This window comes from Penicillium mononematosum (genome assembly GCF_028829835.1).
Source record: "Penicillium mononematosum strain IBT 11891 chromosome Unknown utg000001l:1.0-4488741.0:1.0-4491989.0, whole genome shotgun sequence".
NCBI lineage: Eukaryota > Fungi > Ascomycota > Eurotiomycetes > Eurotiales > Aspergillaceae > Penicillium > Penicillium mononematosum.
Window position 1 is genome coordinate 477,546 of NW_026643271.1, and position 14,121 is coordinate 491,666.

A 14,121-nucleotide genomic window follows, 5' to 3' on the forward strand; every position below is an offset into this window, starting at 1 on the left:
AACATACAGAGAGAGTATGGAGTTGGGAATGACTATTTTATATACAATATTTGCTTATTATGAGACATTCCAATTCATCCACAGCAGGTATTTCAGATTCTGGGTCTTATCATTCAATCGTCGGCATCAACCCATACCAGAACCCCCTTCTTGTCCGACCTCATATCCCCCGTTGGAAGGACGCGGAGTGTTTTGTTGAAGTAGGTATCAATAACTACCAGTTGTGGCTGAATCCATAAGCCACGCTTCGCTGCAAACAAATTGAAGTTCACTGTGTGGCGACTCAGCGGCACAAGCTGCACAACGGTGGTCTTCGGTCCGCTAAAGGCAAAGTGCTCGCTAGCTTCCATGACCAGGTTGAAGGTGAGGAAATGGGTGGAGGGGTTCTCCAGTACATAATCCATATGAATCAACCCCGCCATACTGCTAGATGGGGTAGCCGATGCAAGAACTCGAGGCTCGCCCATTGGGACCACAAATCGGGGAATATCAAGGACGGTGGTTGTGACTGAGTCCTCTGCGTCCGAGGAAGCTACAAATTCAGATGACTGCCGGCGCCAATTGATCTCCAATGTGCAGGTGAGCGCAGTTGGTCGGCGGTCTCCGAGAAGGAGCTTCTGGACATCGAGGCAGAAGTTGGATTCTCGCAGTTCTTCCGGTGCGAGATGTGGCGTTTCGGGAGTCACAGGCTCTTCTGAGTGAACATCGCAAATGACTCCCCCGTTGGCTTCGAGAAGAACCAGGGACATCTTGTCAATTACCAATGGCTCCAGTGCAAAGGAAACTACCTTGGAATTGAGGTACCACTTCTGGAACAGGCCTCCAGGACTTGGCGCAGAGCCATCCTCGAGTAAGTTGTCGCTAACTGCGAAGAAATTGGGCCACGGCTGAGGGTGAATTGCCGGCAAGAATTCATAGTTTGCTTCAAACGGCCGAAATAAATGATAGATCCACGGTAGTATTCTTCATAATCGGGGTCTGGGTATCAGACACCAAATGGTACACAGTCGAAACCTCCAAGGTGAAATCCGTAGCCTCCTGGGTATCGACCAACACAATTGTAAGAGTTTTGTGGGAGGAGCGCTCCAGAACACCCACAGATCGTTTCAAGTAATGAGACGGCCCCCCAATCGGAGTGCTGGCGCCTGATTCGAGGGGTTCGGGGTTGCTGTCGCCGTCGAGCCACTGGATTTGAGCTGCGGACTCGGTGCCGAACAATCTGATCTCAGCAGATATATCGGCAGCTTCGTCTTCTTCATTGTGTATACCAATCTGAAGCATCACCCGTTCATTGGTGTAGTAGGTCTGCTTCAGGTTGGGAGTTGTGAGGCGGATCTTGGGAGGCTTAGGCATAACCTTGCACCTGCCAGTATCCCGATCCTTGCCCACTCTCCTACGGGCCACGCCCTTTTGGGTCTGCTCCCACCAGAACGATTCACGCTGTTCTGGTTCAGTGACCGCATAACCCAAATCGAATTGTTCTTCTTCAATTAGCATGGTGATTGAAGCAACCTTAGCTTCACCAGCTTCGCGAGGAACACAGGTGAGGTCAAACACCTTGGTCTGAGAAGGCTCCATAGTCAGATCTGCCATACCTACCAATGCGGTCAGTCCACCGGCTGGGGATTGGACTGCCGTATCAGCGTTGCTCGGTTCGCGGAGTGGAAGAGTTGCGATACAACATGAGGTTGTGGTGTCAGCATCCTGGTTCTGGTCAGATTGAACCTTTACCGGTCGAAGACATCCTTCGAAAACCAGTTTGACCTCCGAAAGCCGGATAGGGGCCGAGGATTTATGAGCACTGGATGTGATGGCAAGTTGTGCACGTAGAGGTTCGCCAACGTTGCCATCGGATTTCTCGAACACCAGCGACGCGGTCACTTTGAAGACAGGTGTCAGTGCAATCTTTGCATTTCGGGCTTGCCAACTTACGACTTGTTATAACATCCTCTGCACGAAGGATAAGAGAAGGTTTAGGCTTTTCTGAGGGTAAACTGTCAAGACTCTTGTGAATGTCATAATGCCACGCAGGTCTCGGTTTGAAATCTATCAAAATAAATATTAACATTGAAGGCAATATGCACAAGATAAATGGAATTGACTCACTCTTATTCAACAGCTCCCAGTCCACTCGCAAGATTGTCTCGCTGTCCTGCATCCTGAGGGCACATTCTCTGAGTGCCCACCCGAAATTGGCCATCAGATGCCACCACCCTGAGCGGCGCCAGCTAAGAGTAGACCACAGCGGCCGAAGAAGCCCATGCGCTTCGGACCATGAGCCAATACGCATATACTCCTCGGCTGCCTCAAGACTCAAGCTCTCGACTTTCCTTGTTTGGTTGCGTTTTGCGTATTCCTCGATAGCAGCCTTCAGCGTGTTTAATATTAGACCAGAATGGTCGAAGCCAGTTCGTCCTTCTTGGGGTGCTTCGGCGTGAGTGTCGGGAACAAGGTATGTATCGTACAAGTAGGATTTATTTGCGAGTTGTGAGGCGGGTGATTGCCCGGGGGGGCTTGCGATCTTCCAAGGGGATTTCCTGGGCAAGCGCACGTCGCAACATCGTATGTTTCGCTGAACGGTGTAGCCAGTAACCTTCGTGATGGAGATGTTCCCAGGGCCTAACTCTTTCCCCGGTTGGAATCGATTTCTCGGGTAGAGCATAGAGCTTCCCGGGCTGCTCAGAAGAGATTTCGCTGGAGATAGGCGGAATTTCCGCTCGGCGGATAAGCTGTGCCATTACCATCGACCAACGCGCCTCTCCAGGCCTCCCACCCGTAGTGTTTACTGCCCTTCCCTCTGCGATTGACAATATCCTTTACACGGATTCTGTGGTCAACCCAAAGACGAGCTGCGGCGGTCGTCTGACCCGTCCATAACAGGCAACGTATAATCCGAATGGCCAGGGCGTCGGCCAAAAGGCGCGCATCGTTGAATCGAGGATTCCAGCCTGCAATATTTTCGAAGACTTCATGCCCAAACAGAGTTTCGTACGCACTCTCATAGTTCCGGCAGGCTGCATCCATTTCTTGGCGAAACTCGGCAAAAATTCCAAGCTTGAATTCATACCGTACGTTCCAGCCTTGGGACGATAGTGTCTGAGAAGTTCCGGTCGTTGGTGGTGCAGTCGGAGGGGGGATATTCCCCCTGTTTCGTTTGCGCCTGGCATGCTTTGACAGATCCCGATAGTATTCAACAACCGACGGTTGCAGTAGAGAGTAGAGTGATTTCACAAAGTCTTGCAGTTCCGACGAAGTCGCGTCTGGTGGGATCACAAATATTGATCTGGGGTCAAGGTTTGTTGCCCGCCGAATCCCCGCAATTCGGTCATCAATCTCGCCCTCATAGCCGCCTTCTTCTCCGTCTTCTGATAACAGAACGACCACAAACCGCGTCTTGTACCCGGAGGATTGCCATTCTTTTTTCAAGCTATTGATCTCGATCTTGAGTTGATTGTCTCGTAGCGAGTTCATATTCGGGTCCAGAGAAAACGGGAAGAAATTTATCACTGCTGCTGGAACCAAGTCCTGGTGTTTAGTTACCCATAGAGGGGTGAGCAAGCCATCTGGGAAAGTTGGGGAACCCGGTGACAGAGGCGATATCGGCGAGTGGAGGACATAGTGTGAACTAGGCTCAGAGTGTTCATTGTCCTGGTCATCACTGGGTGTAGTTGGTGGTGAGGGGATAGGGGGGTCAGCTTTTTGTGGAGGGAGTCTGCATGACTGTGTTGGTGTTAGCAAGTGGTCCGCAGTACGTTGTGAAACCAACGGGATTAGGATCGTAGAGTATCAACATACGCGGCCAGAACTTTTGATGCGGTAACCAATATTCGCTGTCGTAGTATTCCCGCTTACAGTAACTCTAGACTTCCATGGCGCCTGAGAGCTATCTTCCTCTAGAAGCAAGCTCCGGAGCTCCTCCGCAACAGCCCCGCTCAGAGGTGGGAAGTCTGAGAAGATATGGGTCCCCTTCTCTGATAGCAGAGGATAATCCGATGGTGTTCCTGGCTCCTTTTCAGGGTCTGCCTCCAGCCCTGAGAGCAGGACTAAAGGCAGATTGTGATTGACGTAGTCTTCGGGGTAGGCGTCCATTGCGGGCAATGGCTATTTCGCAGCGCGGTCACCACATGTCTAGAGCATAAGGAAGACGTGGGAATTAACGAAGGGACAAGCTGTAAAAATCCAGGCTGTTAACGAAAGTCAAGCCCAAATATGCTTGAGTGTCAATGATGTTTTGGGGGTAAGATAGGCAATGAGGGATACTGCCATGTCGGGCGGTCAACTATATGTTTACTCCGGAGCTGGGAGTTGACCATGTACTTCTTGTTATTTTGACATATGTAGATCTATATGTAGATCTACGGAGTATATCTTGAAGCAATAGGTTTGCTATGTAAGTTGACTTATATAGTGTGGTAAATATAAGATGTTTAATTGGCGCATAGGTTATGGCAAGCACTCCGTATATGTCTGGACATACTATAGATCCGCTATATATATTTGCGTAAGTGTTTTACTATTTTTTATATTATACTATTTCGCTTTCAATCATTTTATATTCAGATTTACATACCTGGATACCTTTGATTGCGTATGTTGTAGATATTTATTTACCCTCTAAATGTGAATTGATCAGTATCATCCTCGTATAGCCTATTAAGCCTATTAAGCCCATTGAGCCTATTAAGGGGCAGAAGAAGCAATTTGGAATCCACGTGGGATCTCAAATACTGATCTAATATATATATATACGGAGTATGATGTACATAGTATCTATAGTTATTGATCTAGTATATATTCTACTCCGTACTCCAACTCCCTACTTATATACCCATTGTACTCCGAAGTATCGGCAAATTAAGATCTTCTGTGGAGAAAAAGGCGTCAACGCTAAGAGATCTCAAAAAAATAAGAAGAACTCCCTTTTCATTCCCTTAAACTCCATCACTTAATACCTTTTTGTTTTACTATTCTCTCTTTTCATCGGTATAACCGGGATTCCTTTAATCTTCCTACGCTCACTACCAATTCCCAAGGTCCCTTTTAATCTCCATATCTCATTTGAATTTCTGTAAGGGGGGGGCACCAGAAACCCTTATCAAACATCTTTCGCATGCAGTAGATCATGCGCGCACCCATTTTACCCTGCATTCGATCCTTGAAGTTTGTTTATTCTAAGGGTTACACCCTTAGACTATTGAACTATGTCGAACGAAAATCCCGTGCAAGCAGAGTCAGCTCTGCTTAGTCGGCGTCGACGCCGTAAATCGCTACCTTCGCGCAATGGGACCGATCCAACCTCGCCTGAAGTCATTTCCTCCCTCATTTCCTCCCTTTCCACCATCTCAGTACCTCTAAATTCCCACTTCGACACCATCCCGAAGATCGACAACGAATCAGACCCAGGATTGCCAGAAGTACCGCGCACCGCGCCCGTTTACTCCATTCCTCCATCCGAGCAGCATGGGTTTGGAATGAGTTACGGTGCCTACAAACCAACGGTCGAGCCACCGGCGCTACCGGAGAACCCATTTCTACACCCCGATGATGCGGCCTCGTCGCCTGTCATTCGCATGGCCCGGGCACCCCCGTCACCAAAGTCACCCCGATCGCCGAGATTCAAACCGTTCAGAACGACCGACTCATCGACCACTCGTCCAGCTTCAAGGGAATCTTATACATCTGTGATAGCCGCTCCAGAGCCTTCCTCATTTGGAACGATCAGCACGGAGCCTGGTCCTCGTCTGTCGACCCCGAGCATTGCTTCGAATAGTTCTGCAGGTCGGACAAAAAGCCTAAAGGGTCAATTGAGTCTATTGAAGAGGTCATCACGGGAATTCATGGGCGAAAAGGATCCACAAATCGAACGCCTGCGAAAGACTACTAGCTACAACGACAGTCTACGACACAACGTCCCGCGCAGTCGAGCAAGCTTGCGCTCATTGCATTCCATGGCGGAGGTTACAGAGGAGGCTCGCCCTGCGGACGTCAAGGAAGAGCCATATGAAGAGAAAGTCGCAAGCACCCCAACCAAAGATTACCAATCGTTCCACGGTACCCCAGATGTTAGCAACCCCGGCGGAATTGGAAGCGGTAGAATCATTCCAACTCGCGACTCATCTCTGCGACATCGGCATAGCCAGTCGTCAAGCTCGAAAAAGCACCGGTCTGCTCGTCATAGTCGATACTCGTCTACAGCCAGCAAAGAGTTCAATGCAGACAATGGATTACCAGGGACGAGTAATGACGCAGAACAGGTGACCCGCCGGATCCAAGAGGTGAAAGACCAGCAACGGAAGATCAAGACCGAGTTGGAAGTGGGAAATAGCCCTGAACATTCGACTAAGACGAGCCCCGCGAAGCAGGCGAAGCCTTCAAAGGTATCACGCGTTCTAGGATATGATGTCAATCAGGCCATGCAGAATGGACCACACCGCGATCGGCCATCTTTCAACGACAGTGCTCCTTCTCCAAACGTGATGACAGGGAAAAGTCGCACTGGGAGCCGGCCAGGAGCCCCACTCGCATCGAAGCCTACCCACCTACCATCGCAGTTGCCCAAGTCTTCTGTGGAAAGACCAGATTCCGAGAGAGCTAGACACAGACAGTCTCTGGAGCCAATTACACCAACCACCCATCGCCGAACGCCATCCGGACACCTGTCCCATCTGTCAAATGGACGTCCCTCGTACAGCACCGAACGACCATCCAGTGCGGATTCAATTGATCTTGCTGTTGACGACTACATCTTTTCGCCGAAGCTGACCCAAAGAGTGATCCACCCAACCACCGGCCGCTCCATCGCCTTCTCCGAAGTCGGTGATCCTAAGGGCCATGTCGTGCTTTGCTGTGTCGGCATGGGTCTCACTCGGTATCTGATGGCATTTTATGATGAATTGGCCCGGACACTCAATCTACGACTGGTCACATTGGACCGCCCTGGCGTTGGCGAGAGCGGCCCACACCAGGGAGACGAGCCGAGTACCCCTCTCAGCTGGCCCGGTAAGCAAGACTGCCGAGAGATTCCAATCCTGCGCTAATCAGTAACAGATGATGTTGCAATCGTTTGCAACCACCTCCGAGTGACTAAATTTTCCATACTTGCCCATTCTGCCGGTGCAATCTACGCCCTTGCAACGGCTCTCCGAATCCCGCAGCATATTCGTGGTCGCATTCATCTCCTAGCTCCATGGATTCCCCCATCCCAGTTGTCTAACATTGGCTCCAAGAAGGAGCCCGCGCCGACCAACGCGGTGCCTTACTCCCAGAAGATTCTTCGTGCTCTTCCCACATCCCTCCTCAAAGTGGCCAATTCCAGCTTTATGAGTGCCACTAGTGCCAGCATCACCACCAGTTTACCCAAGTCCCCGCGACGGGCCAAGCGCAAGGCTGCTACCAAAGAAGCTTCCAATGCGACCGCCATCCCTCCAGTACCGGCCATACCTTCCGTTGACCCCAACCCGCAGACCCAGCGAGTTGACATTGTACCGAATATTAAACCGTCCGCTTCAACCACCGCGTCGTACAGAAAAAGTGACGCGACTCTCGGGTCTCGCGCAAAGTCTCCAGAGGACGAGGTCGAACGGCAACGTGACTATGATACTCGTCTCACCTACAAGATCTGGGAGCTGGCCACCACCAACGCCAACCCGGCAGTTGATTTGCTGACCTGCCTCGAGCGTCGCCAAACAATTGGATTCCGCTACGTGGATATCACGCGATCTGTGGTGATCCACCATGGCAGCAAAGACCCTCGCGTTCCAGTGGAGAATGTCCAGTGGCTTGGCAAGACGATGCGCCGCTGCGAGGTCCGGATCCTTGAAGGCGAAGGTCACGGCCTCATGGCATCTGCTGGTGTCATGGGCAATGTTTTGACCGAGATTGCCAAGGAGTGGGAGGACTGGACGATCCTTGTCCAAGGCAAACGCCGAGCAACTGCCAGCCATGCTGCACGGCCTGGACTCTCGATCCAAACTTGATCTCCCCAGCCTGCCCTATTTCCCCCTTTATCGGATGCCAAAGGCATCTTCACTTCCAGCCCTGGTGCCCCATCTTCCCCTAATTACCATCGCACTCATTTCGACAGGCTAAGCCGCAGCTGGTCTGTGGTTCCCACTGTTCTGACCTACACCTTCAACTTCTATATCCTATCATTTATCCTTACCCCCTTTCTTACCCGTCTACATACACCTACTCGAGGTTCATGTCCTCTCTATGATTTACTGTTGACATGGGTTTTGCCTTTGAACAAAAGAACCCGTCTGATTTAGCATAATACCCAGTCATGCCATATACTAATCAATATTGTTAATTCACCTTGACTTATACCTAGGTACATATATATAGTAAAAGTAAAAGTAAGACAAGATACAAAACAAGCATATATTATTTACATCATAGCTTCCGCCAAGCATCAGCGCTCAGACGGGGCAAACCCGCAAATCAGGGATGACATTGCCCTTGGCCCCTTGACCCCACTTCTCCTGACCTCCAGGGCTTGTATGGAACTTCTTGATCTTTTTATTGTTCCTGAAAGATTTAGGATCAAATGTGCAGGTGTCGAATGTTCCCAATACGTTGAACTGTTAGCTCTGCCGGGAACGGAGGAAATCTTGGCTACTGGAACACGTCACGTTGTCTCGAATTCACCCCGGACCTGACGACTTGGGACATTTTGGATTCAGCCTCTTTTTTTTTCTTTTTCTTTTTCTTCTTTTTTTTATATCCAAGCCACAAGCCGCGAGGCTATAAGCGCAACTCTCCATGCCTTCTTCCCAACGGCGGCTTCGACTGGTCGTCATTGCGGTCATCGCGCTTCTTTTCATGGTCTTTTACTACACTGTACCACCCCAGATCTCCCACTTTCGCACTGTTTCTTCAGATATCTAATACAACGAAATCAAATCCACAGGGCGATGCGACCAAAATCCAGAACCAAAAGTTCTACCGGTCAACCCTCGACGCAATGAAAGCCAAAGAGCAAGCCAAGCAGGCCAAGGCCCAAGAGAAGATCCAGCATCCTGTGCATGCGCCCGGTCAGAATGTCGCTGCCGGTGCGGGTGCCGGAGAAAAGGTGCCGGTCGCTGAGGTCGAGAAAGCTGCTGTTCCTCTTGCTACAGAGAATGAAGATACGGAGGAGGTCCCGATTGCGGGACGGACGAAGATGACCGTTCCCAAGAAGGCGAACCAGGATACGCCGTCAGAGGTTCAGTCGGAGCTCAAGAGCGAGGAGGAGAAGGAGCGCGAGGAGAAAGCGAAGAGAGAGCGCGAGGAGAAGGAGAGAAAAGAGGCCGAGGCGACAACAGAGCTTAATGCGATTCTTAAGCGGGCTCCAGGTACGTCTCTTTTCATCTTGCCCCCGTTTTCCATTTCTTGCCCATGTTCAAGACTAACAACTTTCAGTGATCGTCTTCTCCAAATCCTACTGCCCCTACAGCAAGAAAGCCAAGTTGATCTTGCTGGAACACTACTCTATCGAGCCGAAACCGCTTGTAGTCGAATTGGACCAGCACCCGCTTGGGCCGTATCTGCAGGCCCTCCTTGCACAGAGCACGGGGCGTCGCACTGTGCCCAATGTGCTTGTGAGTGGGAAGAGCATAGGTGGTGGAGATGATATTGCGGCATTGGATCAGAGTGACGAGCTGGCTTCGACGCTGCGACAAATGGGTGGAAAATGGATCGTGGATGTGTCGCACCACGAGGTTGAAGGTTGAGAAATCACTGTGAGGTTAGTTATTGTAAAACAACTTGGAAGTTTCAAAGTAATAGCCATAGTCCATAGCCCTGGTAGAGAATCCAGGGGGAATGGTCGTTGCAGCTGATTGCATTGTACATAGGAGCGAACTTGCTCAGGAACTCCAGGCTCCAGCTTAATATTTACCACATGTACTTCTACTTGCCTATCACTCAATTAAAATCGGTGAAACAAGTACTGGTACAAGTACTGATAAGACGATAAGCTGATAAGGAACCCTAATTGCGCTAGACCCAAAAGGGTCCTAAGCGACGCACAATCCCGTGACATCCAATTTCGCTCCACCACCAAGTCCATTCGAATTTTGAACCTCCCCGACATCGACAATCTACACCCCCGGCAACCACCAAAAGTCACGTCAAGATGCGGTACATTCACTCCGAGGAACGGCTGCCCATTCTGGACAATGGTGAGCGAATTTCTTTTTTATTGAAGGATGGAGGAAGCCGGTCGCACACAATACAACTTCTCTTTTGAGGGCACGAAATTCAACACAGCCTAGCACGACACACCCGATCAACATCCAGCAATGCAGCAGAAGCAGGAGGGAATATTGTGTGGGATTGGCGACTCGCACACCTACCCGGACGATCCACTGATTTTGATTGCTCAAAATATCGAATTCTACAAAAAGAAGTGCCATTAACTAACCCAATTCTCTTTGTGTTGTACAGTGAAGGTCCACATTAAGTCCCGCGTCGTGACTGTCGAGGGTCCCCGCGGCAAGCTCGTCAAGGATCTTTCCCACATTGCCGTCACCTTCGGCCGCCCCGAGCAGAACGTTATCTCCATCGAGCTGCACCACGGTGCCCGCAAGGGTGTTGCTACCCTCCGTACCGTCCGTACCATCATTAACAACCTGATGATCGGCGTTACCCGTGGCTTCAAGTACAAGATGCGTTACGTCTACGCTCACTTCCCCATCAACGTCAACATCGAGCCCAACCCCGAGACTGGCCGCGCCGTTGTGGAGATCCGGTATGGAACCCTGGAATTTACGGCTTTTACCGAGATAATTTCGAAATTATACTGTGGAAGTCGATTACGATGGAACTAAAGCTAATTTTTTGTTATTAGCAACTTCCTCGGTGAGAAGTACGTCCGCCGCATCACTGCCCAGCCCGATGTCGACATCGCTCCCTCCGCCAACGTTAAGGATGAGCTCATCCTCACCGGTAACTCCCTCGAGGGTGTGTCCCAGTCCGCCGCCGACATCCAGCAGATCTGCCGTGTCCGAAACAAGGATATCCGTAAGGTGAGTTACACGAACACACGCACCTTCACTGGGAGGACCGAAGTCTCTAAATCTATACTAACCATGCCCAGTTCTTGGACGGTCTGTACGTGTCGGAGAAGGGCAACATTGTTGAAGAGTAAATGTGCCGCTTGGGAATGTATGGGGTGTCCGGGAGAGGTTTCTTTAATTTCGCCTACTTGCATATAGGGAAGCAAAGCGAAATGTCAAAAACAAAACGACCCTTTTGAAATTCACTGATTCCCTTACGCGAAAAACGTCTTTGTATGTGGCATGTAGAAATGTGCGCCCGAGGCAATTCTATTACTTCATTTAATACTCTAAGAATTGAGTAGAGGGATATAACTACATGTTATATTCCGGGTGTAGTTGAAAAAATGGGAAGATCCGGATCGATCTGGTAGTTCCGACTCTCCAGCTCTCCAACCTCCAACTTTCATCCTACTTCCACAATTCCTCCCCATGACCAAATCGAGACCAATCCATCTCTATAATACAGCTATACTCGAATACATATCATACTTAATCACTCAGTCTACTATCGGTCCAGTACCACTACCTCAATCTCAATCTCCAATCCCCTAGCGCAACGTGCGTGACGTTATAGCATGTGAAAGCGAATACCGGGCCCGCATGTGCACCTCTCCCTCCACCAGCCACAACGCAGACACATTTCTCGCAGATAAAAATGGGGTCCTGGTGGCTCGGTTTGTGGAATATTGTTGGTGCGGTCTGGAATATGGTGCTTGATGTTGCTCAATTTTGGAGAGACGTGAGTGTTGCACTCCAATCCTACCCTAGATATCTTGTATGCGGGGGAGATATCTGAGCTTGAGATGGCAAAGACGAAGACCCACAAGACATAACATCGGAGGTAGTTTTCGGTCTGATCTTGAGCTAATAAGTGTCCTCCAGAAACTACTATCATGGTGGCATTCCAAATCCCCTCGGGATCGACTCTTTCATACGCTAGCCAACGCGCAGAGCTATGAGGAGTGGGAAGAGGCGGCATTCGAGCTCGACGAGCTACAAAGTAATGATATATGGTATGGAATCAAACCATACTAACCGAACCCAGCGCAAAACCCAGTGTACCAAACTACCATCTAACCAACTACGCAGGCGCCAAAACCCCGTCAGCCGACACTATGACTACCGACTAATCCTCGGCCGACTCGAAGCACTGATGAGCGCGCGCGAGTCAGAAGACATCCTAACACTAGTAAACCTACTACGATCAGGGCTAGTGCGAAATCTGGGCAACATAACCAGCACGAAGCTATTCACGCACGCGTACGCAGGAACCAAGCTTCTAATCGACGACTACATCACGCAAGTAGCGCTATCAATCCAGTACGTGACGTCGGTGCCAGGAGCACCGATGCACCCAAGCGGGTTTAGCTCGCAAGCGAAGCTAGAGCTGCTGCATGATACGCGACAGGCTTTTGGGCGGACGACGCTGCTGCTGCAGGGCGGGTCTGCGTTCGGGCTGTGTCATCTTGGTGTTGTGAAGGCATTGCATTTGCAGGGTCTATTGCCGCGTATTATTACAGGCACTGCCACTGGGGCGATGATTGCTGCGCTTGTGGGGATTCATTCTGAGGATGAGTTGTTGCCGTTGCTTGATGGGGAGGGCCTTGATCTTTCTGCTTTTGAGAGGCGAAAGATGGTTAATGGTGGTGGTGAGGGGAACTCTGATTCCAGTTGGGTTGGGACGTTTTATCGCAGGATGAGGAGACTGCTGAGGAAGGGGTATTTGTTTGATGTTGGTGTTTTGGAGGAATGTGTTCGGGCCAATGTTGGGGATCTCACGTTTGAGGAGGCGTATGCGAGGTCGAAGCGCATTTTGAATATCACTGTTGCGACGACGGAGAAGAATGGGACGCCGAATCTGTTGAATTACTTGACTGCGCCGAATGTGGTATGTATTTCTCCCCTTCTCCTGGCCAGTACCAATGGTTTCTGACGCATTTTCTAGCTCATCTGGTCTGCAGCGGTAGCATCCAACGCTTCTTCCTCGGGCCTCTATTCACCCGTAACGATCTACTGCAAAGATGAAACAGGCACAATTATTCCATGGCCACACACACAAGACACGGTTTTCCGACCCTGGCGACATGTGCACTACAATGAAGGCGAATCTCCTCTCTCACGAATCTCGGAACTCTTCAACGTGAACCACTTCATCGTCTCCCAAGCCCGACCATACCTAGTCCCATTCCTGCGCTCAGAACTGAACCTCCTAGACCGACGCCAAACAGGCTGGAACAACCTCTCCCGCTCCGCAATGCGACTAATGATTGTCGAACTGCGCCACCGGCTCCGCCAACTCGACTACCTAGGTGTGCTACCTGCTCCACTGAGCAGACTCCTCATTGATGAGACAATCCCCGGACCGAACTTAACTCTCGTCCCGGACTTGTGTTTCTGGGATCTGAGGAAACTGTTCCAGAGTCCGACGAAAGACCGCGTGTCCGAGTGGACGCTTAAGGGCGAGAGGGGGGTTTGGCCGGCGATTAGTGCGCTGAAGGTTCGGGAGGCGGTTGAGATTGAGCTTGATAGGGGGTATCAGCTTGTTAGGCGGCGTCGACCAAGTGATGCTTCGGTTTCGGTGTCTGTGCCGAAGCAGGTTAATGCTATGAATGAGGGGGTTCCTCGGCGTAGGCGGGGCGGGAGTGAGAATGAGGAGGGGATTCTAGCTGATCGGGAGTGATGGGTTATAGAGTTGCTATAACTAATGCAGACTGTTTCTACATCTGCATGTAAACGGTGTACTTTGGATGTTTTGAGAAAGCAATGAAAGACTATCGTGGTATTCTAGCGGGTATTAAGAGTGATACTCGACATCTTCATTCTTTACCTAGGTAGGGTCGGTTCATAAGGATATTAATCCCAGTAACATCATTTTTTATGGTGATAAGCTAGTGATGATTGATTTTTGGCTCTTGTCGGCCTATTGACAGAGTATGGATGGAGCTGGCCGGACTTATGAATGGTATGATGAGAACGTACAGCTGTCTCTACCTGGGAATGACCCCAATGCCTTTGAGGAGATTCGGATTTGGCTTGGGGATGACTCGCGTGCTTTTCAGTTTGAGGTCTAGACTTCTTACTT

At 50.3% G+C, this 14,121-nt stretch overlaps 6 protein-coding genes across 6 annotated transcripts; 4 read left to right on the forward strand and 2 right to left on the reverse strand.

Annotated features, from left to right (window-relative positions):
* Nucleotides 1–113: 113 nt before the first annotated feature.
* Nucleotides 114–749, reverse strand: N7519_000160 (uncharacterized protein; the record flags this gene model as incomplete). Its single annotated transcript, XM_057286939.1, has 1 exon — nt 114–749. The coding sequence occupies one exon, from the start codon at nt 747–749 to the stop codon at nt 114–116; it is 636 nt and encodes a 211-aa protein (XP_057153022.1).
* A 175-nt stretch (nt 750–924) lies between these two features.
* Nucleotides 925–4,089, reverse strand: N7519_000161 (uncharacterized protein; the record flags this gene model as incomplete). The annotated part of the gene is made up of 5 exons (XM_057286940.1): nt 925–1,880; nt 1,933–2,046; nt 2,107–2,694; nt 2,742–3,720; nt 3,853–4,089. 5 exons carry the CDS (start codon nt 4,087–4,089, stop codon nt 925–927), a joined length of 2,874 nt encoding a protein of 957 aa, XP_057153023.1.
* Nucleotides 4,090–5,201: 1,112 nt separating this feature from the next.
* Nucleotides 5,202–7,976, forward strand: N7519_000162 (alpha/beta fold hydrolase; the record flags this gene model as incomplete). Its single annotated transcript, XM_057286941.1, has 2 exons — nt 5,202–6,999; nt 7,048–7,976. 2 exons carry the CDS (start codon nt 5,202–5,204, stop codon nt 7,974–7,976), a joined length of 2,727 nt encoding a protein of 908 aa, XP_057153024.1.
* Nucleotides 7,977–8,760: 784 nt separating this feature from the next.
* Nucleotides 8,761–9,710, forward strand: N7519_000163 (glutaredoxin; the record flags this gene model as incomplete). The annotated part of the gene is made up of 3 exons (XM_057286942.1): nt 8,761–8,838; nt 8,909–9,332; nt 9,400–9,710. The coding sequence occupies 3 exons, from the start codon at nt 8,761–8,763 to the stop codon at nt 9,708–9,710; spliced, it is 813 nt and encodes a 270-aa protein (XP_057153025.1).
* A 404-nt stretch (nt 9,711–10,114) lies between these two features.
* Nucleotides 10,115–11,128, forward strand: N7519_000164 (60S ribosomal protein uL6; the record flags this gene model as incomplete). The annotated part of the gene is made up of 4 exons (XM_057286943.1): nt 10,115–10,160; nt 10,426–10,729; nt 10,829–11,006; nt 11,078–11,128. The coding sequence occupies 4 exons, from the start codon at nt 10,115–10,117 to the stop codon at nt 11,126–11,128; spliced, it is 579 nt and encodes a 192-aa protein (XP_057153026.1).
* A 566-nt stretch (nt 11,129–11,694) lies between these two features.
* N7519_000165 (triacylglycerol lipase family protein) lies at nt 11,695–13,719 on the forward strand (the record flags this gene model as incomplete). The annotated part of the gene is made up of 4 exons (XM_057286944.1): nt 11,695–11,778; nt 11,922–12,052; nt 12,129–12,927; nt 12,985–13,719. 4 exons carry the CDS (start codon nt 11,695–11,697, stop codon nt 13,717–13,719), a joined length of 1,749 nt encoding a protein of 582 aa, XP_057153027.1.
* Between the last annotated feature and the right edge of the window lie 402 nt (nt 13,720–14,121).